Here is a 26,201-nt window from a genome sequence, read left to right as displayed (position 1 = left end):
TGGTCCTTGTTTATCGGTCGGCTCGGTTTGCCGGCAAATCAAGCGGGCTCCAGGCTGATAAGAAAAACGTTGATATCATGAATGTATGTGATGTTGAGCCACGCGTGTGAGTGACTACCACTTACTACGCACTGCGAAAGTCACCCTGCTTACGAATGTTTGCTGAGACAAATGTATTTTTAGTTAAATACAGTCCAAAAATAAGTCTAACAATACTACCGACATGGGCTAAATACGACGACAATACATTACTCTTACGACTTAATACAAAGAAAATGAGGCCAATTGAATAGATGGTAATAATTTTATGTATTTAGCCATCAATTTCTATGTTGGAGTAAACATACTTTTAATTAAAAAGGAACGGTTATTCATATACATACAAATACATATGTTTAATGGGACTATTAAAAGTAAAGCCTTGAAAATGCACGTTTACATTCGTATACTTTGATAGTGAATATTATGATAGGTCTGCATTCTTTTAAAGCAGATAATATTGCGCAATTTAAATTTTCACCAGCGAATTAAGTAAATTAGATTCAGAACTAGTAATTACTTTTATTGAGTAACTAATGTATACATATATAAATTAAAAATGTTTAAACACAATATTGTCATGTATTAGTAAGAGATAAGTAGTGTCAATACGTGATCAGATTCTGGTAATATTCTTGCCGATTAAAATATCTAAATATTATCGATTATCTCTTGATAATACTTATTATAAAAACTGTGCCACCCGTTATAAGGATTGATCATGAAATAATTAGCAATTGCTATTGCCAGTATCGACCTGGTACTGGTTTTTAGTAACTTCTTTTTACTAACTTCGAATCAAGAGTAACAATTTGGCAAAGACAAAGACCCAGGATCTCCGCTTGCTGTGGGCTTGTCTTGCTTCATCGATTTTCATGACATTTTCCATGCATACGTGTCTCTAATACGTTCTGGATTTGGCCAGTTATGTACGATAGGGCCTACCGACCTAACCTAACCATCCACGGTTGCTTTGTATATTCTACTCGTAAACCGCTTATTTTTAATTAAGCCCTGAAATTGACGTACTGCTTAATTAATGTCACCCAGTTAAATATTAAATACTGCTTATTAATATATTACAATATCGGTTCGTTGCAGTGAAAATGGGTTAATAACTATCTAGATCTTTAATCTTAATGCATAAATAATCCTTGTGTATGCATTATTCAGCCACTTATATTAATGAAATATAAATATACATTTTAATATAAAGTGTTATATTTGATCAATAATTTAAGAAAATTAATCTCAGAAATATTTTCGAATGTACATTTTCTACTTTCCTCAATAGTGGTTATTATGCGATGAATAAACAAAGCTTATCTTTCAGACAATATGACGTCTTTTACATCGCACTTGAATAGATAAAATTAATTAGGTTTTATCTGGTTTCACTGTGATGCAAATTATAAATATATTTATTAATTCCACTGGGACGAGACGAGTTACCTTTCAGCTACGTGCATCCTTTCTTATGGCCACCTAATCAACAACACCCAAGGTCACCCTTTGTGACAGACACATTACCCACAAACGCAAAACGAATTTGTATAGGTATGACGTCGTCACGTGACTATTTTGATACAAATTGGTTTGCTTCTTCAAATACAGTTCATAAGAACAAATAATTATAAAATTATTTGTAGTTTTTAAAATTAACTTCATTTCTTAATTTTAACTGAATATTTAACAAAGTATAAAACACGTGAAATAACGTTAAATTAATTTAGTAAGTCACAATGTCTAAAATATATTTTCTAAGCACCAGGCTATTCTTTAAAACCGACAGTGATGCGACGGTTAAGGCAAAACTGACTCACATTGAGCCATATAAAAACGAAATTTAAAAGGTAATACAGTTATATAAATAACTTATTTTTTATTTGTTGTTAAATATCCTGTGTTTTCGCGTAGTTTTGAACGTAACGTACCTAATATTGAACCTGAAGAACGTTAATATTTTTTTCCACAGACATTTAACGTCACAAGATTTTGCATTCGTTGCTTATTTTTTATCGTCACATAATTATTATAACAGTATTAACATAATTTTGTTGTGCAATATTTTTATAGATTTTAAATTAATATGTCTTAGACTTAGACAGCGCTAAGTACGGCTCCCTTGTGTCACAAACGTTAATATTGTCAATTGTCTAAGCTATACATATATGGTAACAGTTGTTATCAGATACATATATAGTTAATAATAATAATAGAAAACATAGTTAGGCATGGGCCTAGCTGCCCTATGGAGAATCGATTTTTTTTAAATTACTCTGTAACAAAATATTTTTATTGCATAATTAATATTGTCGTATTACTTACATGTTTAATATAATAAAGTCAAGACGATTATAAAGTTTCCACGTATTTATACAACTATCTTTTCCATTCTCTGTATCTGCTTCTGTTTGGGATTCCCTTAGCAATCGGCTGGCGACGCCAGGAAACGCAGGAAATTTAACATAAACGAAAATATTAATACCCCTAAATGTCAAAATCTCGTCTTCAGTACTCTCAACATGTCAAGGTCCATACCAATGTTCTACGTTCCTACTGTGCATTACGTAATAAAGTAAACTTTATTTGTATGTATAAATGTTATGTTTAAATAATCGTTGATTATCTATATATTTGCATTACATGGTTAAACTGTGTAATTATTATCGTATAAATTTGTTATTGTCTCGCTAAATTGTATTGGATTAGTATGTTTTTGTAAATTTCCTAGGATTGATAATATTTTATAAGGGTAATAAAATATTGAATTGTTGTTGTAAAAATCATTAGTGGACGTGCGACAAGAAAATAAAATCTAAGGAGTCGGGAAACAATTTATTTTTGTACGTCTAAACTCGATTTGAGAGTGGAGTGGTGTTATAATAAATTATGGTGTAAAGTCATTGTTGACTTCCTCACAATCCGTTACGTGGATAGGATAGAAGAGTCTCCATAGCTCTTGTAGTTTACCTTGTTCTTTACTGTCCTTATGGCTCTCTTTTCTTCATCTGTAAAAATAAAGACGTAGTTCATATGGCACTAAAGTATCTCAAAATAATATTTTATATAGAATAGTGCCTAATTAATTTGAAATTTAAAAGCCTTTTAGCTTGACTGGTATCATGCTTGATAATTTACAGATCAACGATGAACCAAGAGAAGAGAAGTGGAAGAGAAAACGGTTGTTTAAATAATAATGCATAACAAAGTAGATTATATATAGATAGATTTCTACTCTCTTTAGTGGCCCTGAGGCTTTACGATAGTTTTAAGATAAGATGTACATTTTTGAAGGCTTTTTCAAATAATTTATAGTTAACTACATAAATGGTAGTGCGTTATAGTTTGGAATACTTTTACGGATCATAGTAGAAATATTAAAAAAAATACATGTTTAAGTTTTCTAATGCCATGTATATGAAATATTTACTACTATTTTAAATAGGAATATACTTGGAAAATTATCTATTCGATGTCGGTTAAGAGAAAGATTAACTCAAACATAACCGTCACCTTATCGTAATCGTTTTATTTCGTTAATTCTTGAACAAACACTATTGCAGGGAAAATTTTGGTAAATTATGTGTACTTAAATTATTTGTTTAATGCACCCGGTGCTTAAACACACAAGTTTTATTGATTAGCCTTGATACGGCAGATATGTTAAAAATTCTTGTTCGATCATTACAGTATACGAGTAGTTGAGAATTGCTTCCCAAAACATTACACCAATCTTTAGAATTTTATTAAAAATAATTTGACCTTTGTATGAAAATGACAGTTCAACTGTACTAATTCCTATCTTTACATTACACCCTTAACTTACACTAGTTTTTAAAATAATTAAAAAGCTATTTGAGATGTTTTAAAGATAGATATGTATATTTTAATATTATTTGTAGGGTTTTATTCACTTTATTCCGTTTATATTGATTATCAAATATGAGTGTAAAGAGCGAGGAGATTGCATTTTTTCCGTTGCACAAACACTGGATTGACTTCGTAGGGTTTGCTTATTTGGATGCAGATAGGAGATCGATCGACTGTCACGGTCAGATCTCAGATTGTTTTTAATCTGAGATTGTGGATTAATTATTGCGTTAGTTGACGATGACAGGTTCTAAATATATTTAATTATTTGATTTCAATTTCGCAACTTTTAGTTAACTTTATGTCAACACGTAAGCAAGATAATGACAAAATAATTCCAAAACGAAAATTGTTAAGATGTTAGTATATTTTATTGTCGCCAATCTTTATAAAGCGTAGTATTGTTAAGCCTACATCGATAACATTCATTGCAATTAAAACCGTGTATTGACAAGTCTATAATTAATTAATAAGATAAAACCCTTGCATTTTTTACATCATTTGAAAACAAGAATGTGAATAAGTTATCATCCGTTCAACGCGTGAAGCACACAACGTCCTTACTATACATGTGTGCCAAATAACTCACTACACCCACAATCGTGTAATTAAAATGTGTGCAGCTCACAACTACAATGACAAAATGGGACGTATTCACAGCTTAAACCGCATGTTTTTGTGAAGAAATTGTCACGACATCGCGCAATAACATTCACATGAATTATTAAGTAGTAAACAACGTTAACGTTAATATAAAATCATTATAAATACGTACCTTTTCACATATCTCATTTCATCACAGCGTAAACATAAGGGTGCATTCATACTGTCGAAGTTATATATACGTATAGGAAATATTAAATTACTATTTTGAGTGCATATCTGTATTCGGAACAGCATGACGCAGACGTTAAGTACAAAGTCCACTCGTTTCAAACAGAGCTTCAGTGGAAAATGAGTACATGTGAATTGGGAACGAATAAAACGCCCATTAGTAACATTGTTGTCTTAAAAGTCGAAGAGTTGCGATTAATTAAATATATTTTGGAAATTGAACATCTTTTATAAAAAGTTATAGTAAACTCATAAGATGATGCAAAGGTGTCGATCTATAGCATAATTAGTGATAGTCATGATAACATTTTCAATTCTTCCAATTAACGACAAAATACGGAATACGTTTATAAATTTAGTGTAAAAAGTAGCGCCTGCTACAAAAATAGTTTTAAGATGAATGAAACAAATCATAGTAGATAGGTGTCGGGACTAGGAGCAGTCCAGAAATACCCACATACTGGCTAGCTCTTGTTTGTGACGAGTTGTTTCATCGGGTTACAGATTATCAAGATGTTTTAAGATGTCTCGTAATGACGTATGACACACCCACAAAGATAACGCAATAGTTTACCTATTCTACATAGTCGTTGTTTTGTTAATAGCTATCTATTAGAGGATACCTCGCAGAGCTATAGATATTTTTAAGTACACAAATAGGTAAACTACTGCTAATTTTGGGTTCAAGATAATTTTTAAAGCTTACTTTAAAATTATCTTATTTTGCTCAGTGGGTGTTGTTGGTAACGTTCATACTAGTTTGTACAATACGTTGGTATTTAGATTACTGAATCTTGATATTTTTAGGCAAATAGACAAAGGCTGATCTCCATACTTACTCGTTTCAATTCCAAAATTGATATAACACTTTTGACAGATGGGCATAGATGTTTGTTCGATGGAAAATGAATCCATCATTTGAAATTTATGGGCGTAATTATATGTAATTTCATATGACAAATTAAACAAAATGATTAACAATCACAATATATAATTTCTCTTAGTTCTATGATCCAAGTTTTCAGATCAGTTTGCACAGATGTAAATGGCACACAATATTTAAGGCACTAGGAATGTAAATAGGATCACAATACAATTTAATTACAGATAAAATCAGTTAAAACATAAAGAGACCAACAGATAATGTTTAGCTTAAACGTATGGGTTAGATTGCTAGTACGTTTGAAACTTTCTTTTATTAAAATAGGTATTACAAATATATCTTGTTAATTTTCTAATCGTTTGTTTGAAAGACTTATAAAGTTAGCCATGATTAAATCTGTGGTCTGTGTATGCGGCTATTTCAGATAAAAATGAGCTATTAAAGGCCACACTTATGAGTTTATTTTATAAAATAGCTCCTTTAACAAAATGATTAAATTTTCATATATTATAAAATAGTTTGATAATTACAGTTTAGTTACAAAATAATATTTTGTTATTCATTTTGTTTTATAAACATCTAATATTGTTTAAACATATACTATATATGTATTAAATAATATTTGGATTCTTTGTTACATTACTAGATAATCTACAAATATTATTATTCAGAATAACAAAATCGATTGCAAGGCACTCTATTATTAACGTATTTTTACTTTATTTGTCACCTTTCAATGGAAGATCTTTTTTAATATATATTTTGGTATTAAAGCTTTTCTTACAAGAATTAAAAACTTAATTATACAGATTATATCTAAAGATTTACTGCTACACCTCATAAATTCTCTAAAAATACTTTACATTTATTTAATATAACAATTACAATATGATTTCACATTTTTAGATTTTTCCTAATATGTTGGACCCATTTGGTTTTAAGTTTGTTAGGGGTGTTACAGTATGAGGACTATACAATTTAAGCGTTATCACAAAATTATATCATACACCGAAAACATTACTCCGAGTAATCCAAAGAATTACTTAAAAAGGACCGGTTTCGGTATAGATATTCAAATACTGATTACTGAGACGTTTTGGAATTTAAGGAATTATTATTTAGGTATCTCTATCTAGTTCAAAGACAAGATTATTATCGAGTAGGTTATCACAATATCCTATTTGAGATATATTTTAAATAAGGTAGTCAAGGTCTATACGATATGACACAAGTAGCATTAAAATATATGTGTAAAATATCTGCGGAATGCTTTATTTATAAAAAGGACGGAAATATTAAGTACAGGTATAGCACCTTCGAATTGTGAGTTTCATAAATTTATCCGTACTCTTGCCACATCACCGTCCCTCTTTTCATACACAACTTTATCACTACTGTATAACCTCTCTTGTATGGCAGCGAACGATTGACCTTTTGTTTCAGGAAGTAGTATTAATATAAATATAACGCCACCTACCGACAGTAAGGCGAAACTCCAGAATGCGACATATGTACCTAAGTTATCCGCGATCACTTGATATAACTTAGTAACTGCGAATGTCATTAAGGCAACACATATTTGAATTATACAAGTGGCTTTTGATTTTATGTGTGTCGGAAATATTTCTGATGTTATAGCAAACGGAACCGTAGCCAGGCCGATAGTGTAGGAAAATATGAATATTGGTATCACAACGACAGGAATGAATTTTAAGTTAACAACGTACTCACTGTTTGCATATTTCATGAAAAAGTACGCTCCTATAATAACATTAGCAAGACCAACGCCGCAAGATGAAACTAACAGTAAAGGTTTTCTTCCTAATCTATCAACTAATTGTGATGAAATTGCGGAGGTCAGTAACTGGACCGAACCAACCACTATACACGATTCTCGAGCACCTAATCCGCCCTCCGCAGCTCCAAATATTTGTTCCGCGTACGATATGATCGCGGTACTACCACAAAATTGTTGGGTAAAATATATTCCTAGCAAAATTATCAGTCCTCTTTTATTACCACCTACGGTGACAAGATCCTTCCACCGACTCTTTTCCTTCATATTCTCATTGACAAGGTGGGTCATACTATCTAATTCTTCCATCATGTAATCACGACCTCGAAGCTTTTTTAGAGATCTCTCAGCTAAATGTGATTGTCCGGATTTGAGGTAATAGTAAGGCGACTCCGGCATAGCACTAAAGGTTACAACGAACAGTATAGGTATGGCAATGTTGAAACTCGCCAGTCCTAGCATAGATACGTAGGGCCCTATGCAGTATTGTGACAGGATCCCAAACTGAAATGGAGAAAAAACTCAATCAATTACTTAAATAATAAGGGTATGTAAGGTATATATTCATTAATATATATTATAAATATAAACATAAGGAATCAATAGAGCAAAATGCACAATATAATACAAAAAACATTTATTTAAGAACATTTAATGTGTCTAAATAAGTAGTTGTTGTTGTTTAAGATATTTTTGTTGTAACGTGTAAAACATATCAAAAGTTCCATACCTTAGACATTACTGTGATGAGGGTGGCCATAGCTCCTCGCACTTCATTCGATGCGATTTCACCAAGGTACATAGGAGCTGTTGTGTATGCGATGCCGTAACCTAAACCCGATATAAGCCGAGCTGCGTATATTGTTGGGACGTTGGTCGCGAGCATCACCAGGATCCAGCCCAGGATGTAAGGAATTGCTGCGAGAAGCAACGTTTTCTTTGTTCCAATTCTGTCTGCGAGGTACGATGCCGGGATGGGGCTTAATGCTGAAACAGTATAGATTCAAATAGATAAATTACAATTACAATACGAATTTTCATTACATTATGATTATGATAAAGTAACAACCTCTGTTTGAGGAAATAATTATAGAATACTAGCTAATAATTACGTTCATTATATTATGGAACCAGAAGGAAAAAACTACGGTAACATATCTAAAACCATACCACCATAAATATTTGGCATGCAATATTTACATAAGCCAAGTAAAACTGTAACAGTAGGCAATATAGTCACCTGAACTTAATATCATTAGAGAGGCAATCCATGAACTCTGATCCGCCGTTGTTGGAATAAGCGAGTCTTTGTCTCGTAGTTTCGGGAGTGTGGGAGACGTCCAACCCACTGTAGTTCCCGCCGCCGCCGTGATCAAGGTCGCTGGAAATTTCAAAATAGCCATCAAAATATTGCATAATGCTTTATCAAACATTTTTAAAGCTTTAATCTTGTGTCTTGTATAATAGCCTAAGTGACACACGAAAGCACGTATACCAAATGAGGTTTTTCAAAAGCTTACTAAAAGTATGTAAAGTATGGGAAGTTTTCACATGTTGTTAGATTGATAATAACTTTATTGCGTAGAATACTACATCTGGCATGTTTCATACATCAATTCAGAAAATACACTCAATCTTTTATTAAAATAAACCTTTTATTACAACATGAATTAAAATAAATAAAAGGTAAGAAAGGAATCTGTTGAAAGACTTATTTAAGTTACTCTTTGAGTAGTACATCGTGAAGCTATTGGGATTTTTCGTTTTATTTACTGTATATCTATATTGGTAGACAAACATCTAGTAAATAAAATTCTCGTGTGTCACAGTGTTTATAATTAAACTCCTCTGAAATGGCTCGACCGATTTTCGTGAATTGTTATGGGTATAGGTTAAGTCTGCGAATCCGACATATATTTTTCATCCCCCTAAATGTTAAGGGTAGACCCCCCTCAAAAGGAAAACCCTTAAAAGCCTAAATTATATTTTTTAACAATTTATTTTTATTTTTTATGATACAACATTCAAAAATCGTTGAAAATTAAGGATAATTTTCAACCCTCTACGATTTTTTATTTATTATTATTACACCCTAATTTTTTAGTTGTTAATTAAAAACGTATGACTTGAACTCTGAGGTTTACATAGAGAAAAATTCACAGAAAAACCTAAAAGGTTTCTTTCTGGAACACTAAACATTATCTGGGCTTGCATAGTAAAATTTTCCATGTATATACTGAAAACGAAGGCTAAGAAAATCACATTAAGTGGAAACGAACTTCTATAATCTAGTGGAGCTAGAATAATCTAAAAAAATTTTGGTTCATCAAACTACTTAGTCTGATGTTACAAAGGTAAACCAAACAGATATTCTAGTTTTTAGCCTAGCCCACCTAAGTTGATAATAACCCAGTGGCGTTGACCCTGCATGGGTGACCCTGTGACTTAATGTGAAGTGTAAACTAGTGCATCTCACTAGACGACATGATAACTTTTCTATATACTACTGTTTATGGAAAAAAATATAATCACGGACAAGGACAAAATGTCGGTATTGAAATGAGAAAAATCGATGAGCATCTATACAGAAATATAAATAGTTTTCATCGTTTTTAAACTATAAGTTTAATTTTTAATAATAATCGGAATAAAAAACTAATCTGGCGGATGGATCTAACGTAGTACTAAATCTGACTCGTGTATCCTTCACGAATGATAAAAAGAATTGAATTTCAAATAATGAAAAATGATAAGGACATGATAAGTCTTTCATTTAACAGGCAAAGACGATGATTCACTAGATCTTGACCTAGATTCATATTTTACGTTTCATCAGTTTTATCAGTTGTTTGCGTAATTTCTTAATCAAATTAGTAAATCAATGTGAATTAAATATTAAAAATATGTATATACAATAAAAAAAAATTCATTTAAAGTGATTTTTGTATATGTATACATATGGTCATTTGGCCTTTGATTGATTAATTATATGTCTGAAGAATAACAATCGCTAAATTGCATGCCCGACTAACAATCATTTGTAAGAGAGACTTTTGTTACCTTCAGATCGTACATATGTTGAACGAGCTTAAGTATTATTAATTAATATTTAACTCTGAATAATTGCTCTAACTCTAACTCACCAGGATGATGGTGATGATGATAAAAATACATTACGAAAAAAGTTTCGAACTTGAGAAACAGCTTGGCAAACATTAAGTTTGGTAATTTACAAAGTTTTTTTTATAAATGGGCTGACCCGCGCTTATGGTGGCAGATGGGTCAAAAGAGCCCTTACTAGGAATGGCTTAGGGGGCAGAAAAAGGAGAGGACGCCAGAGAAACCGGATAAGATGAAATAAAAGAGATAGCGGGGATAGATACGAGACAAGTGGAAGTATTATGAGGCCTTGAGTGCTTCGCAGGACATATACATAATTTAACTTAAGTTATAGTACTTGAATAAAGGCATCTTTTTACCTAGTCCACTGACGATTTATGAATATGCCTTTTGCACCAAAACCGTCAATTAAACATGTAATTGTAAGAATAAAAATAATACGAACATCCGTCGACCTAACCACTTTAATGTCAGCGTTTTGATCACTTGATACGACTTAGAAACAACAATGAACGTGATGATTTGCACTTATATATCGCGTACATGACTTTCCAGAATTGTACTTACGCTATATAAAAAATTCTCTTCTTATTTCGTGAGTTATTAAATATGTATAACTAGGGTACGTGCCCATTTACTTAATGATGACAAAATCGAGGTATATGATGTTGATTTGGGCTTAAATCTCAACTTAAATATATATATTATCATATTTTTTTCAAGTTTCCAAAAGAGTTTTACAACCTCTTCTTAGACCTACTGAATATCGGGTATATTCATTGTTACGACAATTTTATATATAAGTAAGGCCTATTTTCTGTTGTTTGCGGTAAAGTTGATAACGCTGTAGTTAAGCAAGTCTAAGTGTTAAAAAGTGCAATAAGTCATCTATTAGAAATAAATTATTAAACCTTGCTTGTGTTGATAAAAGTTTATTAATCACGTAATATACAACTACGTGTAAAATGAGGTTTTAATTACCAATTAACCGCTCATAGTTCTAGATTGTGCTTAACGCTCGTGTAAATCATTTGAGACAATTATTTAATAAGTAAACTATTTGTCCTCATTCACGTTAATTTTTTCAACATCCTTTTAATAATATAATAAATATGGCGCAATTCAATTTGAAATTCTAATTCAAATATCTAAACACATTCAAAAGTGCATCTTAAACTTATGTAAATGTCTTCTAAACACAAGTCTATCTATGAACGCTGGTGTTAAAATGGTATTTGCCAAGAAATCCATTACACAATCCCCCGTCCCGTGATTATCAGGATAAACAATAATATTTAAATTAAATACGCAATATACATAAAGCGTATCATAAAATCCAAGTTTCATGTAATGGTTTGCAAACGGGTTAAACAGGATTTGTAAATATAATAAGAGAAAAAATAATATCTAACGTCTGTACCAATACCGTGGAATAAGTCGCAAAGGAACAGGTTGCGTTTTTTGTCGATACTCAAAAAACATCACACACATACTTGATTGATACGTTCATATCATTTACGATATAACCCTTTATTGGTCTTGACCATACTTTCATCGTAATTGCTTAGTGGATGCAGCTTAGACACAGATCGTGCAACTGTTCATTGGCACAAAAAGAAAGATACTAATATGATACGATAGTAAGATTTTTCATTATAGAGATGACTATATTGAGCAATATAGGCTACTAATTTCCAAAAAAAATCGCCAGCTGTGCGTTTATATGGCTGTCATATGCACTTTATTTAGATAAATTATTCGCAGGCGTTTAAACCAGCCTGGAAGAAATTCAAAATGTAAAACAAAATACATTTAAAACTTTTTGCGTTTTGTTTGTGATTAATCTTTCAGTCATTGACTTATCAAAGACAATCAATCAATCGTCTTTCATATGGCATTCTCACCGCCCAGAACGCGTTAGGACATGCCCTTTTGTTTATAGGATAGAAGACCCAACGTGCCTACGGGGCGCCCAAAAAGAGCTATCATCGCAGCCCATGGACGTCCATTATAGGGGGTTTGAAGGTGGAGTATGATCTTTCTTTAAACAGTTGGATGTCGTGCCTCCCAAGGAATAATGTCTCTCTCCCTACAGGGAGTCGATTCCACAGTACGCTAGTTGGTCAAATGATACCTAGTGAAGTGGACCGTGGAAGACTTCCAAACATCAAGATGGTTTATACCTTTACTCATACACAATTGAATAAATTAATAACTTAATTTACACAACACAACCAATTTAGGCTTAGTTAATTAAATTTAATCAGTTAGTTAATTGTATTAAATACTTTGTTTGTTTGTTCCCTTTTGTAAATCTTTTTGTTATATAATGTATCATGTATTCCATCTGTGGCTATGTTCTCGGTGTATTTGTTTGCTATTATATGTATTTTGTGTTAGCTGTAGGAGTACAAAATAAATAAATAAATAAAATCATTTAATTATTCGGAACAGTACACTGTCTGTGTGTTCAAAAAAATTCGTCTAGAAAATGTAACAGCAAGATATGAGATATAGTTTTATTGAATAAAACTTAGACATAATCACAAACTGTTAATAATTACACTTGAAATAAATTAATGGCTTTTCGAAACTGGTTTATATGTTTTTTATTTGTTTAGTGTTTTACTAAGTGATCACAAAATACGTATATGTATTTTAAGACGTATTAACTTCTGATCCATAATTTATTATACATATTTATGCGTAAGTACACAAATAACTATGTGTTGAATTACTACTTACTTACTCATATATTTCTCTTACATCGTTATTATAACTAATTAAAGTTAAATTGTTTTTAAGCAAAAGTAAATAAGATAAGGTTGAATCAAAAATGTTTTTAAATCACAGGTACCAAGTTGCATTGACCTATTATTCAGATAAGTTGTAAGGATAATACCATTTTTAATTAGGATATTTGCTATACCGTGATGATATCTATCTGGATCAAAATTCCTATGTCACTGCCGGATCTTAATAATCTACATTTTATTATTAATTGCTTGAAACTCAAACAATTAAAGTGCTTATTTCGTAGTTAGCCTCATAAGTAGGTAGGCGTTATCCGCCGGAGCCTAGGAGAGTGCCGCAAGACGGGACTCATCTAAAGCCTCTACTGGGTAGAAGCGCACGTTGATACGCCATGAAACCAGAGGGACGGCAGGTTAGCAAAATAAGCGGCGAAAAAACTAAGAACAAAACCTGAATACGCCGCATACCCATGCCCATCAAACCCAGAAAAGGCAAAAGGCGTTAGAAGTATGGAAGGAGCGCTACCTGGGGGTTAAAACAGCTGGATCTACAATAATCATAACCGGATATGTTAGAGCTGCATATTACCTGGATAGGTTTAAAATTAAGACAAGCCCAACATGTACCTACTATAATGGTGATCAAACTGAAGAACATGTGTTTATACATTGCCCTGTATTTGCACCGTCCAGGAACGACCCGGAGAAACCAGCACAGATGACAGCAGACCGTAACGTTGTGCTATCAAAGCACAGACCGTGACAGGAACGGTTAAGCGACAAAATTAATAAATATGTGAAGGAGAAAAACAAAAATGAAAAATCAGGTCGCGCAAGCAATTGCACCCCGGCTCGCCCATGAATATTGTAAACAAAAATATTACCGATGTAACGAAGCGGAGCGTATCTCTCGAAACGAATTATGATTTTATTCTATGTGTCTTTTTAGTAACAATATGAGAGATGGAAAAAAGATCCTGGACATGATTACAGGGGAGTGGAAGAAAAAATAAGTGTCATAAGTAAACGAAGTCGTGGGCAATAGCAAACATTGTACGTTTGCTTCATTAAATTATTAAGAAAACTAAACAAATACATCTCTATACATTAAAAAAATTAAAGTGAAAAATAAAATTAATACATAGGACATATTCACAATAGTTTCACTGATAAAAAATTTGTAACTAAACAAAACAAAACAAAACGTGACAGCACAAAATGTATAAATCAGAATAACGACAAACATACTAGTAGCTATAATAAAGACGAAAGATACAAGACCTAGGTCATTAGTAAAGGTCGGCAACGCACCCACTAATAATCGGTGTAAATGGGCTGCAATGACTGCCTTTTTGGGCGTCCCGCAGGCTCGTTTATTTTTTTTTATATAATAGGGGGACCGCTATTATATAAAAATAATAATAATAGTTATTCTAATAAACTTATTCTTTAAAAAAACTCTCTAAGTGCGAAAAGGGTGGATATTAGTGGAAGAATCCATAGAAGAGCACATCCTGTGAAGAGGCTCACGGAACCCAATGTTGGTTCTAGGAGTCGGAAGGTTTTGTACGAGCGCAGAAATCTGGCAGAAACATTAAATGCTATGAGTTCGAGAAGATGGCAGCAAGTTAGTTAATGCACGCATACTTTTCTAATAGTGACACAATCTATCAAATTGTTATATACATATACATATACATATATCAGTAATTTATAATTAAAAACAATATACAAGATAATTGGAATTTATACTCGTGTAACACTTAGGAATTATTTATCGAACTTTCGAAGTGTAATAATATAAAAAAATATTTTAATATAATCAATTATAAAAATAAACAGTAAATTATCTTTATACTAAACAGCGTAATTATCCTAGGAATTGTGAACAACCCAAGACTGCGTGAACTCAACTGAACTGAATTGTACACTAAGAATTTGTTTTTTGGGGATTTTTTTAAATATTGTATTGTCCTATATGTCCAAGGTTAACCGCTATATAAACTCTTAAGACTCAACCACTACGCATAAAATACTTTTTATAATTTTGGCAGCCGATTAGGATTGCACAATAAATAAATCCGTGGTAACATTTAGTGACGCCATAGATTTACATCTATGGACATCCTCTATTGTGCAATAATACAAAGACTACAATAACCCCCTAAAAGGTTATGACAGATCTAATAACTCAATATTTAAATGTGTTTAATCAAAGAAGAACCTAAAGTATTGTTTTCCAAAGGAATACTTCAAATTATCTGTTGTATATTTTATTGAGTTTTACCCGCTGTTATTAGGTTATATTGCGATTGCAACGAGACTAATCAAAAAGGAATGCTTGTGTCTGTCCGGGCTTAGTCTAGTAAAGTACTTTAATTACGAGTTCTAGAACATTCCGGAGTAATCTTATTTTTATTGCGATCTTCGCCACTACAACCCAACAATCTTTCCTAATCTTTTTCAAAGTTTATCTTATTTATTCTAAGATTGAATTTATCTGTTACGATTTTACGCTTGAATTTAGAGATTAGTTTACAAACGAAAAAGGACAGACGAGATGTCAATTTAATCAATGACCGATGGAAACAAGAAAATATATTAAACTTAAGAAGTATGAAAACCCTGGCAACGATTTCCCTTCTGGCAGTTTATACTCTAATTCGCATTTCTAGTCACAAACTGCATATTAACAAAATGGTATAGATTCAAGTTTGATAACGATATTGGTCTTAGCGTCCCCGGGCACGTAACATAAAGTAATCGTCCTGTCTGATTACCCTTCGTTCTATAAGAATACAAAATCCGAAGTACGGAATTTGTACCCCGTAGGAAGTGCAATTTGACGTAAGTTTTTCTTTATTATCGTGTGTCGAAAAATCCGCCATTCCCGATTTAGGACCGTCATCTTAATCACATTAAAGGTAGGCTTTAATGTTTGTAGCTATTATTTAAAAAATAATTCAAGTAAGAAATGTTAAAACTTTATAGCGCATTTTGAGTTTAGTAAAAATTTTTTTTTTATCTTACATCACTCTCTCATCAGTTTATTTCTAATTTAATTAATGCTTGTATATTAGAGATACAAACAGTAGGAAAAGACAAGTACTTCGTACTTTAGTTAATGATTTCGCTTTTAGTAATTTGAATTGACGTCATTTCTGGGTTGGTAGGTTTCTGTGCTAAGTACAAAATATAATAAAAAAAAGATATTTACATAAGGATGATGTGATTAAAAATAAAATACCACGTTATAACTACTTATACTATTTACACAAAAACCATATTATAAGTATAGTTCAGGAAATTAGTAATAAAACTGTCATATACTGTCTACTGGTGGGCGGTTGTTTGTTTCCTTCAGAGACAATTTTTAGAACTATTCTGAGCTTACAATATTTTTTTACTACTGCACAAATTTATTTAAGAAGCAAGCAAGAGACTCTTGATAATTATAAGTTTTATCGAAATAGGCGACTATTTTAAACCAAACAACATTAGAGAAATCTACTATCAAGTTTATGAATGACGTTTCATTAACATAAGTTTATTTGAAGTTAAATAAAAATAATACTAAATTGTTTTCGCCACCTTATTTTATACTGAGGAATTATTACGGCACGTGTAAATTACTTAATGGAGCAGGCCAAACCTAGCAAAAACAAGGTTATATTCCTGAAAATAGTACGTATATAAGTACACTGTATTTTATATATATAAATATGTGTATATAAACACAAAATGGTGTACAACACCCTCTTTGTGGGTAAAATGCAAAACTTGGTAATGGGTTTAATTCCCGGCATAATAATTTTTTATACATATTACCTGATAAGCCGTCTATGTACGAATGAAACAGACGTAGTACCGTGTCTACAACAATTAAGTTATTTCATAGCAAGCGAAACATATATGAAATCGCGTCAACATAATTAATATTTAATAGTTTCCAAAATTAAATGACGATTGCATAGTTTATTGATTAAAAATGTTAATTGGTATAAACGTAATCAATTTAGTGAATACGTGCGTACGTTCAAAATTTGTAGCTATTAAACATTTATTGAATACTAGCATCTGTCCATCACATGTTACGCATGGACATTATTATTAACAAAAGTTCAGATTTCTCCATGTAAACGTCTAACAGTCGTCCATTTAGGTCTAAGATTCTCAGATATGACGTTTCAGCATGACCCTAATATTATGTATTAGGGTCATGCTGAAACGTACTAATCCCGCATATAAAAAATTCCATACTTTGGATCACAATTTGATTATCGCGTCAAACTTGATTCTAGAGAAACGCTTACCTATTAGGATAATAATGCTTTTATACTTTTTTATTAGCTCTCATTCAATTTTATTAGTTTTTATTTTGGTAAGTGGTTCTAAGTTTTATAGATGTTTGTAACTAGTTTAAATTATTCGAATTAATTAAGATAAATCGAATAATTTGCGACAATAATACAGAGTTTATTATCGGGCCATTAACGAATATCAAATTACATATATAAATAATTATTTGGCGGCAATTAAATCTCCGACTACCCACTTTATATCAGAACATTTTAAAGGACCCACATTTAAATCTACCTTATATTAATGAACATACCTAGCCAAAAGGCTATAGCGTAATCTACGCGTAAAATTCTATTTTTATATTAGACCACAAACTTCGTAGAAGCAAGTTCAAGTGATCATTACGCGGAACTTTTGAAATGTGATATGAAGTCATGTACATTTTATCTATACTGATTAAAACTATTATACTAATTTAGATATTAATAAAACATATTTTATTAATATATAAAATTAAATCGAAATATTTTTTTAGAAGTCGTACCTATGTAATATTTTAAACTTTAATAATGTTTATTACAATCACGAACTATAAATAATAACCTTTTTTATGTAAATTATATTATTAAATAATATATCAATGAAAATAATACTAATACATATGTATCAGACGTTACGATCTTGAAACTTCGAACGGTGTATCTTCAGTGTTGCTTGTATGTAAATTTAGGTTCGAATTATTCATCGTGATTGAAAATAAGTGATTAACTCACCACTCAGTGCTGTCCCATATTCCCTCCACTTGCGGCCGAAGACCATTGTTTGTATTCACACAATTTTTTGAAATAAACATTTATGGAAGTTATACGCGGGCAATACAGTCCATGTGGGCGATCACTGCCAGCGTTTTGTTATATTTTGGAAACTGCTATCGTTTTAAAATAGATCGCCACGTGCTATTCGCGTTTCGGCGTGATCGTGAATGGTAGCCAGGCGACCGTGGCTTGTGTTTATGCGGAATGAATTCACGATGTTGACAGTTTCAGCTGTCAATAATCGCTAGCAGACGGCCGCTGCGGGGCGCCGCCTCCGCGCTTGTGTCACCACAGATAAAAACACGCTCACCCTGCTCATTTGGCTTCATCATTTGTAGTTGCCGGCACTGATAACGTCATACATCGATTTTTATTTGAAATGTAGGTTTCGAAGTTGTTAACCTTTAATTTATGTCTGTAATGCTATTTATCTCGTTCAAGTACCAGGGCAATTATAATTGTATTATAAATATGTAGGTCTATGTCGGACTTCACTCTTTCTACTGATATAAAACCTTTAAGGATAAAACTTTTCAGGAACCATTAACACAATGTATAAATGCTATTGAATTGATCAATAATATTGCGTAATATATGACCTATTTAAGTAAAACATGTTGAATTTGCGCGTATACTTTTTTATATATTCATGGTATATGTGTAATGTGTTTTAACTTAGGACTATAACATGAAATAAATCGCAGATATAATATAAATTATTATATGTTTTTAAATTTTCCTCGTTTTGTTTGACTACATGTCGGTCGCGGTTGATTCGTCGGGCATGTTAAATCAATTTCAATTAAATTGATCACGGTACGTTATAAATAATTGATCTTTTAAGGAGGTAAATATATACAGTGTTACTAGTAGTATATAGCAATGTATTATGTGAATGATACTAGTAAAAACATTCTACTTCACTACGTACATAAAAAATACAGACAATTCGCCAAGGACACGTTAATAAACACAGATTTGTATTGTTTGTCATAAAATTTAACATCATATAATTTAACTAAATAAATACTTTTAAAATTACATTTAAAATGTTTTACTAAACCGGATTTTTTTATATGAAATCTTGTCTCGGAAGCAGCTGACATTTTTTTTGTTTATGATTTTAATAGCTACTTTGTATGCTATGTAATATGTTAAAATGTAAAATCAATAAAAGGAATTTCTTTTTTTAATAGTTGATGATAAGTTATCAGTAATACAGTTGGAGAAATAAAATGTATTACAATAATTAAAGTTCAATGAACCATTTAGTAAAATCACTTTGTACAAAGTACGTATGAAATGGCCAAGAGATTTAATAATTTATTCACGCTTCTATGTCATATTTCAATTATTAATGGTTTGTTTGGTACATAAAAATAACACAAATATCGTTTTAGTATTATCAATAAATTCCTCGATATTTAAAACACCATCGTTAGAACGATGCGTATACTATCTTAGTTATAATTTGTACTATCTACTTTGATATAAGCCTATCATACTTTATCAAGTCATCTAAACAAGACTTCCTCCTGCGAGCTGGAGGTATTAACATTAATCTATTTACTGACTCCAAAACTCGGGGGTTAACATACATTAAAATAAATATTGATAACCTTTATCCACTTCAAATACTAATCTAAACGAATGAACTTGTTATTATAATTGGAGGGTCGGCAGACTAAAGTACATAAGTCATAATTCATTTTCACTTGAGTTTTTACAGGAACAACAAAAAACATAATAGAAATCAATGTATTTGGAATTTACTAATTTATTTATTACACTTTCATTGTTAAACAAGAAATACATTATATGAACATAATAAACTATAAAAAAATAAGATAAAAGCGGACTTTGAGCGACTTATGTGATACGTATTATTTACTAATTACACCTTATACATGACTTAAGTGATTAGGCCTAGTGAAGTGTTGCTTTTATTTCAGATAATAATATTAATCATACACTCACAGAAGAGAGGTGTGTGTGTGTATGATTAATAATTATCTAATTATTGGACTCTTCTTCACTACTGAAAACATCAGGGAGTGTGTTTCGAGCTGTTTCAGAAGTAGGCAAATTATTGTAAAAACTATGAAATGTGTCGGGTATAAGCGGAAAAAGTGATATAAGATCATCTTTTTTTTCTTTGGATATAGGTATAGGTTGGTTAGTTATCACTGGTACAGCATCGGGCACTACTGAAGATCTTCTCTTCAGATTCAAAGTCTGGAAATCACAATTTCGGTCTAAGGTATTCTTGAACAAAATAATACCAAAGTCTTTCTCATACCTTAGCCATCTTTTCTCCAGCCATTTGAACTGGTCTCCCGTAGTATCTTTGTATCTAAGGACTAATGGTCCTTTTAATAATGAAGAAAAGTCCAAAAAGTCGTTGCGATTCATTCGTATCACATGAAACTTTTTTCCACTAGACTTTATTAACTGTATCCAGTCATGGGGGTGATAAATTTCGATGTCAGTCTTTTTCTTTTTCTTTTCTATGATACCGTGATCCGTATCTACTTCTAAATGACTATGTCCAGAAATCATAAACTTATGGTCTATTGTCTGGACTGGTGTGTTCTGCATGACCCATGTAAACATAGCAGTGACATGGGAATTTCTATTTTGACCACCACATGTGTCAGAATAAAATGTTATATGCTTGGTACATGGAGGAACCATAGTACAGATGTGTTTGTATAAACATGAGGCTATTTGGTTCGCTCCACGTGCTGCTATAGTTTCGTACCATACATAGCAGTAAGACTTTCCCGTTTTGTTGTCGTGTATAGTTAAGTTGAAGGTCCACAGTTGGCGTTTATAAAAAGCAACGGATGATTTTAGCATAGGAGTGGGCAAACATTGTTGCAAATCGAAAGTATAAGTCTGATAGGTGTCATCTGTTGTAGACATATTTGTATCTAATGCCTTTTCCTCGTACGCACCATCCCCTAATTGCACATGTTCTTGGTGCTCCGACATCAGTTCTTGTTTTGCTACTTCATCTGAACACAGTTTTATTTTCATTTGAAATTTATCGCAGGTAAAACAAGTATCGGCGCGGGGTTTTTTAAATGATAATTTTAATTTCTTGAATTCTTGTGTGTAGATTTTTATAGAGGGATGTTTTTGTTCACTGGGTCGAGACAGTTTATATTGATCATACATTTGTTGTATTGTCAAGTGGGATGGTAAATATTTCTTTGAAGTACTCTTTCGCGTGTAATGACTTTCATAAGATGGGAAGGAAAGTATGTGATTTTTTATTTGTAATCTTTTTTCATCTGAAATTTTATTTTTAGGTGTTTTTTTTCCACGTTTATCGTCTGTTTCAGTACCAGCGGTAGAGGATCTTTTTTTTAAAGCTACTGTTTTTATAAAGTTATCACTTTCATCCAAAGTTTTAAGTAAGCAACCTCTACAAACTGGTTCACGTTTTCCATTGACAATGAGATTATACTTATATGTTTTGGTTCTAAATTTTTGCTTATCAGGATCTTCTGTACGGATCCTTACAGATGCTTTATCTTCTATATCTAATAAAGAAGCCATGTACGAAGATCTTTTAGTATAACAACCTAATTGCCAGTATTCCTTAAAAATGATTTGTCGAACTTCTAAAGAGAATCGGTCCTTACATTTCATTCTACATGGTGTCAGAGCCTTCAACCTTCTTTCAGGAATCTCTTTGCCTTTTAATGTTTTGTAACTTTGGCCTGTATTACGCTTTTTTTTCTTCTGTTGTTTCAACACACGCAAGCTTAATCCAGCAACCGCAGGTGGTTCATTGGTAATTTCTAAGTCTGAAGTCGTAGAAGACCTATCATTTTTTGCATTTGGTGGTTCATTTGCAATTTCTAAGTCTGAAATAGTAGAAGAACTATCATTTGTCACATTTTCAGTTCGATGTGTTCCTGTTTTCGACGATACCGGTTCGTTGAATACAAAGTCGGGGTCAGCTATAGAATCATCTGAATCTTCGTATCTGATCTCAACTCCTCTGAATGTGTTTGACGTGGATGGTACTGGCTCCATGTATGGGTCATCGGTTGAACCCATTGCTTGAGAAGTCATCACCACACTTATGGTGCCTTCGTTTTCTTCTTGATTTTTACCTTGAATAAAGTAAAAGACAAACTAAGCATAATCAATTTCAATTAATGAGTACCTATCTATAAAAATATGCATGAGTTTATACTTTATACATATTGTACTTAAACACTTACCTTGTGTGGGACTTTCATCCTGTACATTTCTCAGCTGCGCCAGTTCCACTAGCTTTTTTCCTCTTCCGAAATTCATTTTTAACAATAATTCACTTCACACAATATGAACGTACTGTTTTAAATAGAATCAAAGTTAAGACTGAAGCCAAATAACAGTTATTTCCCACAGGATTGTTATAAAAAATATCGTGTAACCACTTGTAGACCACCCGTAGTTGACTGCTGTTCAACAAAATTCTTTGACGATATATTTATATTAAGTGGGTAGTAAGACACTTGAGAAACGGTGTGAAAATTATTAGGTACCATAAAACATAAGTCGTTCCTTATCGGCACAACGCGACTGTGGAGTATTTGTTCCTTTTCACATAAGTTCACTTATGTTGTTTAGCCTGATTACAAATTGGTAGCTATCAAAATGTTCATAAGGAACAATTTGAGACTTAGCTACTTATAATAGTGATTTGACATGTGTGTTTTAGTCCAGCTATGAGTCGAGCCAATATAATGCCCCTGGCGATTAACAAAAAATATAGGGAAAAATGACTTATGTGCTTTAGTCTGCGGGCCCTTCAATTATAAACACATGTTTGTTTCAAATAAACAAAAAAAAAATTGGATAGGTGCAATTGGTAAAATAATACTTGAATAAATTAAAAATTAAATATACACAATTCAAAAATTCGCTGTTGTAATCTAGTGCACATTTTTCAGGATAAGAAACGAAATATCTCTTGTGAGGTATTAAACTGGTGTCGTTATAACATAACCAAAAATATTATAAAAAAACCTTGTTTTTATATGTATCATTTTCCATAATTACAAATAAAAATGAGCACTAATAAATATTAATACAAACGCAATTAAAATACTATTAATGTGAATTTATAAATATTCCTTCTAATTAAAATGTGTAACCGCAATATGTGGTAGTCAAGACAAGGTAAAATCTGTGTACCATTACTTCAGGTGACCATTGCTAATGTAAGACTTTCAAGTATGATGAGTTTAATAATGATTTCTATTAAATTGAGATAATATTAATAATAATAATCCTATAGCGCATAGGGGTCTTGGCCTCAGATTACATCCGTTTTTTTTCGGAGGTTATCATCGTGCTGTCTGATAGGTACATGTAATCGATTTTTTGATTTGGTACATTTTAGTTTCCTCACGTATGTTCCTTTACCGAGGTTTAGATGTGTTTAGGTGTCTATGCGTGACAGAAAGTCGAAAGGTGCACAGCTGAGGTCGAACCTACGACCTCAGGGCTGAGAATTGCATATGATATGAAGCCACTCTTACTATATTAATGTTTTTTTTATATCTGTTTGTTTCTTTAGCAAAAAATAATTTAGGTATTATGATTATTATAAGAAAGAAAATTCATAAATAAATTGTCGAGTTGTAAGGAACAACTAAAACATGTGTAATAATAGAAAATATTTTTGAAATCATAACAATTTAATCAATTGTACCATTATAGGAATGATTTAATAATCGGATGCTCATCATTATGGGTAATTTTGTTTAATGAATTGTAATTAAAATTGATAGGTATTCAACTGTATTTTTTCCTTGGGACCTGACAGTTAAATGATATTAATTGACATTAATTACGTGAAATATTGAATGGCTCCTTTGAAATTTTAAAGAATGCTTTCTTTATTATCTTAATATATATAAATCTCCTGTCACGATGTTTGTCCGCGATGGACTTAACCGATTTTAAATTAAATTGGCACACCGTGAGCAGTCTGGTCCAACTTAAGAGATAAACAGCTTAGATCTTTAATTATAGTAGCAATTTTATTTTATTGCAAATATTTGTTAATACTTGATTCAATTCTAATAGATGCCGCTGTGTTAAAAGTACCAACGTTTCACATAAGCTATCTTCCTTTCACATAAGTTCTCCTACCGTTTCCCTTGAACAGTTTACTACTATTTAATGTAACAAAAACCTTAGTCAAAGCAAGGCTTGGTCGAGTCTGCTAGTTATATTGTATTTATTACAGTATTTTATAAACGCTTAATTAACACATAATGGTTTACGGTAGCTGGTACGTAATATAATGTCAAAATCTTCAATAAAGTGGAGTTGGAAATGATCGAATGGAATCCATAACAACGTATCTTTTAAAACAAAGAAAATGTATCCTTAGTGACACGTTCACATATGATTTTTAATTTATTACAGAAAAAAGTAAATTCTTATTATAATGCAAATCTTTTTTGTCCCATATTTGATGTCTAGCATTTGAGACAAATCTTGGCATTTTTCACCCTTCTCATTAGAAATTCCCATATTTTTTTAAAGAAATACATTATCCTTAATTAATACGAATTATCTTCTGGACTGAGATAGATATAAGATTATAAGATAACCACCAACTGCGTGAAAGACCTTAGGTAGCAAAAGGATATGCGAGGGACACATTCTTCGAAGGCACCTCGCTCAACTACTTTTCCAACTAAGAAAACTTGTCTTTCCAAAATAAGAAAAAACGTGGCCACCTTACCAATCCTGGCGACCCTCAGTTATGGCTGAAACAAGAGCAATAGAGTTGAATGGACGTAGACTGAGGTTAAGTGCATGGATATAACGGGATCGCAAAGCGCTGTGGAAACTTTCTGCCTCACCTTGGATGTAGGACATAAAGTAGATAAATAAAAAGAACTAGAAAAAAAAAATAACACGTTTACATGCGATATACTTCTTCATAGTTGATACTTAACAATTATCTTATCTATTGATAGTAAAAATCACGTTTGCAAGAAACTATCAAAATGTAGCTCAATATCGCGGACTATAAATATATATTTATGATTAGTAATAATTTAAAATAACAGTTTAACACATTTGTTTTCTTTACCGTTTTCGGTGAAAAAGGAAAGTTATTTTCCCGGTATATTTCACTAATTATTATTAATATAAAATGCATGTTGAAAATATTGACGTTTTGGAGTTATTTTTTTTCTATAGTTTTGCATAGTTATTTATATATTCATTAGAATCTTATTCAGATCTGCTTATGGCAAGTGTTATTTTCATAAAATTTTGTTTTAATATTAAAATATTCACTGTAAAGGCGTTGCAATCCATTCTTACAAAGTTACTAAAGATTACGAATGCAAAGCAAACCTAGAAGTAGTTAAACTAACCTTGCCACTAAGATTATAATAATTCCGTAACTTAGAGTTAGATCTTTAACAAGGACCTCAGTTCAATAGTTTGTATTTGAAGTGTTCATATTTGAAACTTTGAATAGTCAAAGGATAGTTCCAAAGTTTGGCAATTTCACATAGTGGCGGGCAAGTGCATACGAACTTTGTCAATCTATGCGATTAGTGCATAGCTAATACTTGACGTGATATTTGGCTTTCAAATTTAGGAAGTCATCACATTTGGCTTCAGAGATAATCTAAAAGGGACAATCTTCAGACTGTTTACATATTTCTTCGTGTATCATTTGTTTTTAATGGCCAGTAACCATTGAGCTTATAAGTATACCATCTTATAGTAATCTTTTCCTTTTATGTCTAATG

At 31.8% G+C, this 26,201-nt stretch overlaps 1 protein-coding gene across 1 annotated transcript; it reads right to left on the bottom strand.

Annotated features, from left to right (window-relative positions):
* Positions 1–5,720: 5,720 nt before the first annotated feature.
* On the bottom strand, positions 5,721–18,691 carry LOC110994873 (facilitated trehalose transporter Tret1). The gene is made up of 4 exons (XM_022261766.2): positions 18,373–18,691; positions 8,665–8,805; positions 8,155–8,411; positions 5,721–7,928 (listed from the first exon to the last, which is right to left on the bottom strand). The coding sequence occupies exons 1-4, from the start codon at positions 18,416–18,418 to the stop codon at positions 6,960–6,962; spliced, it is 1,413 nt and encodes a 470-aa protein (XP_022117458.1). The 5' UTR covers positions 18,419–18,691; the 3' UTR covers positions 5,721–6,959.
* Positions 18,692–26,201: the final 7,510 nt, after the last annotated feature.

Source organism: Pieris rapae, chromosome 1 (genome assembly GCF_905147795.1).
Source record: "Pieris rapae chromosome 1, ilPieRapa1.1, whole genome shotgun sequence".
Taxonomy (NCBI): Eukaryota; Metazoa; Arthropoda; class Insecta; order Lepidoptera; family Pieridae; genus Pieris; species Pieris rapae.
This window is presented reverse-complemented; position numbering and strand designations above follow the sequence as displayed.

Bases quoted from the DNA above. Each gene is read 5' to 3' on its own strand.
- LOC110994873 (XM_022261766.2), bottom strand. From the start codon at position 18,418: ATGGTCTTCGGCCGCAAGTGGAGGGAATATGGGACAGCACTGAGTG. The intron at 8,806-18,372 runs GTGAGTTAATCA...TGAAATTTCCAG, and splicing joins ATATGGGACAGCACTGAGTG to CGACCTTGATCACGGCGGCG. The intron at 7,929-8,154 runs GTATGGAACTTT...TCTCCATTTCAG, and splicing joins TCATCACAGTAATGTCTAAG to TTTGGGATCCTGTCACAATA.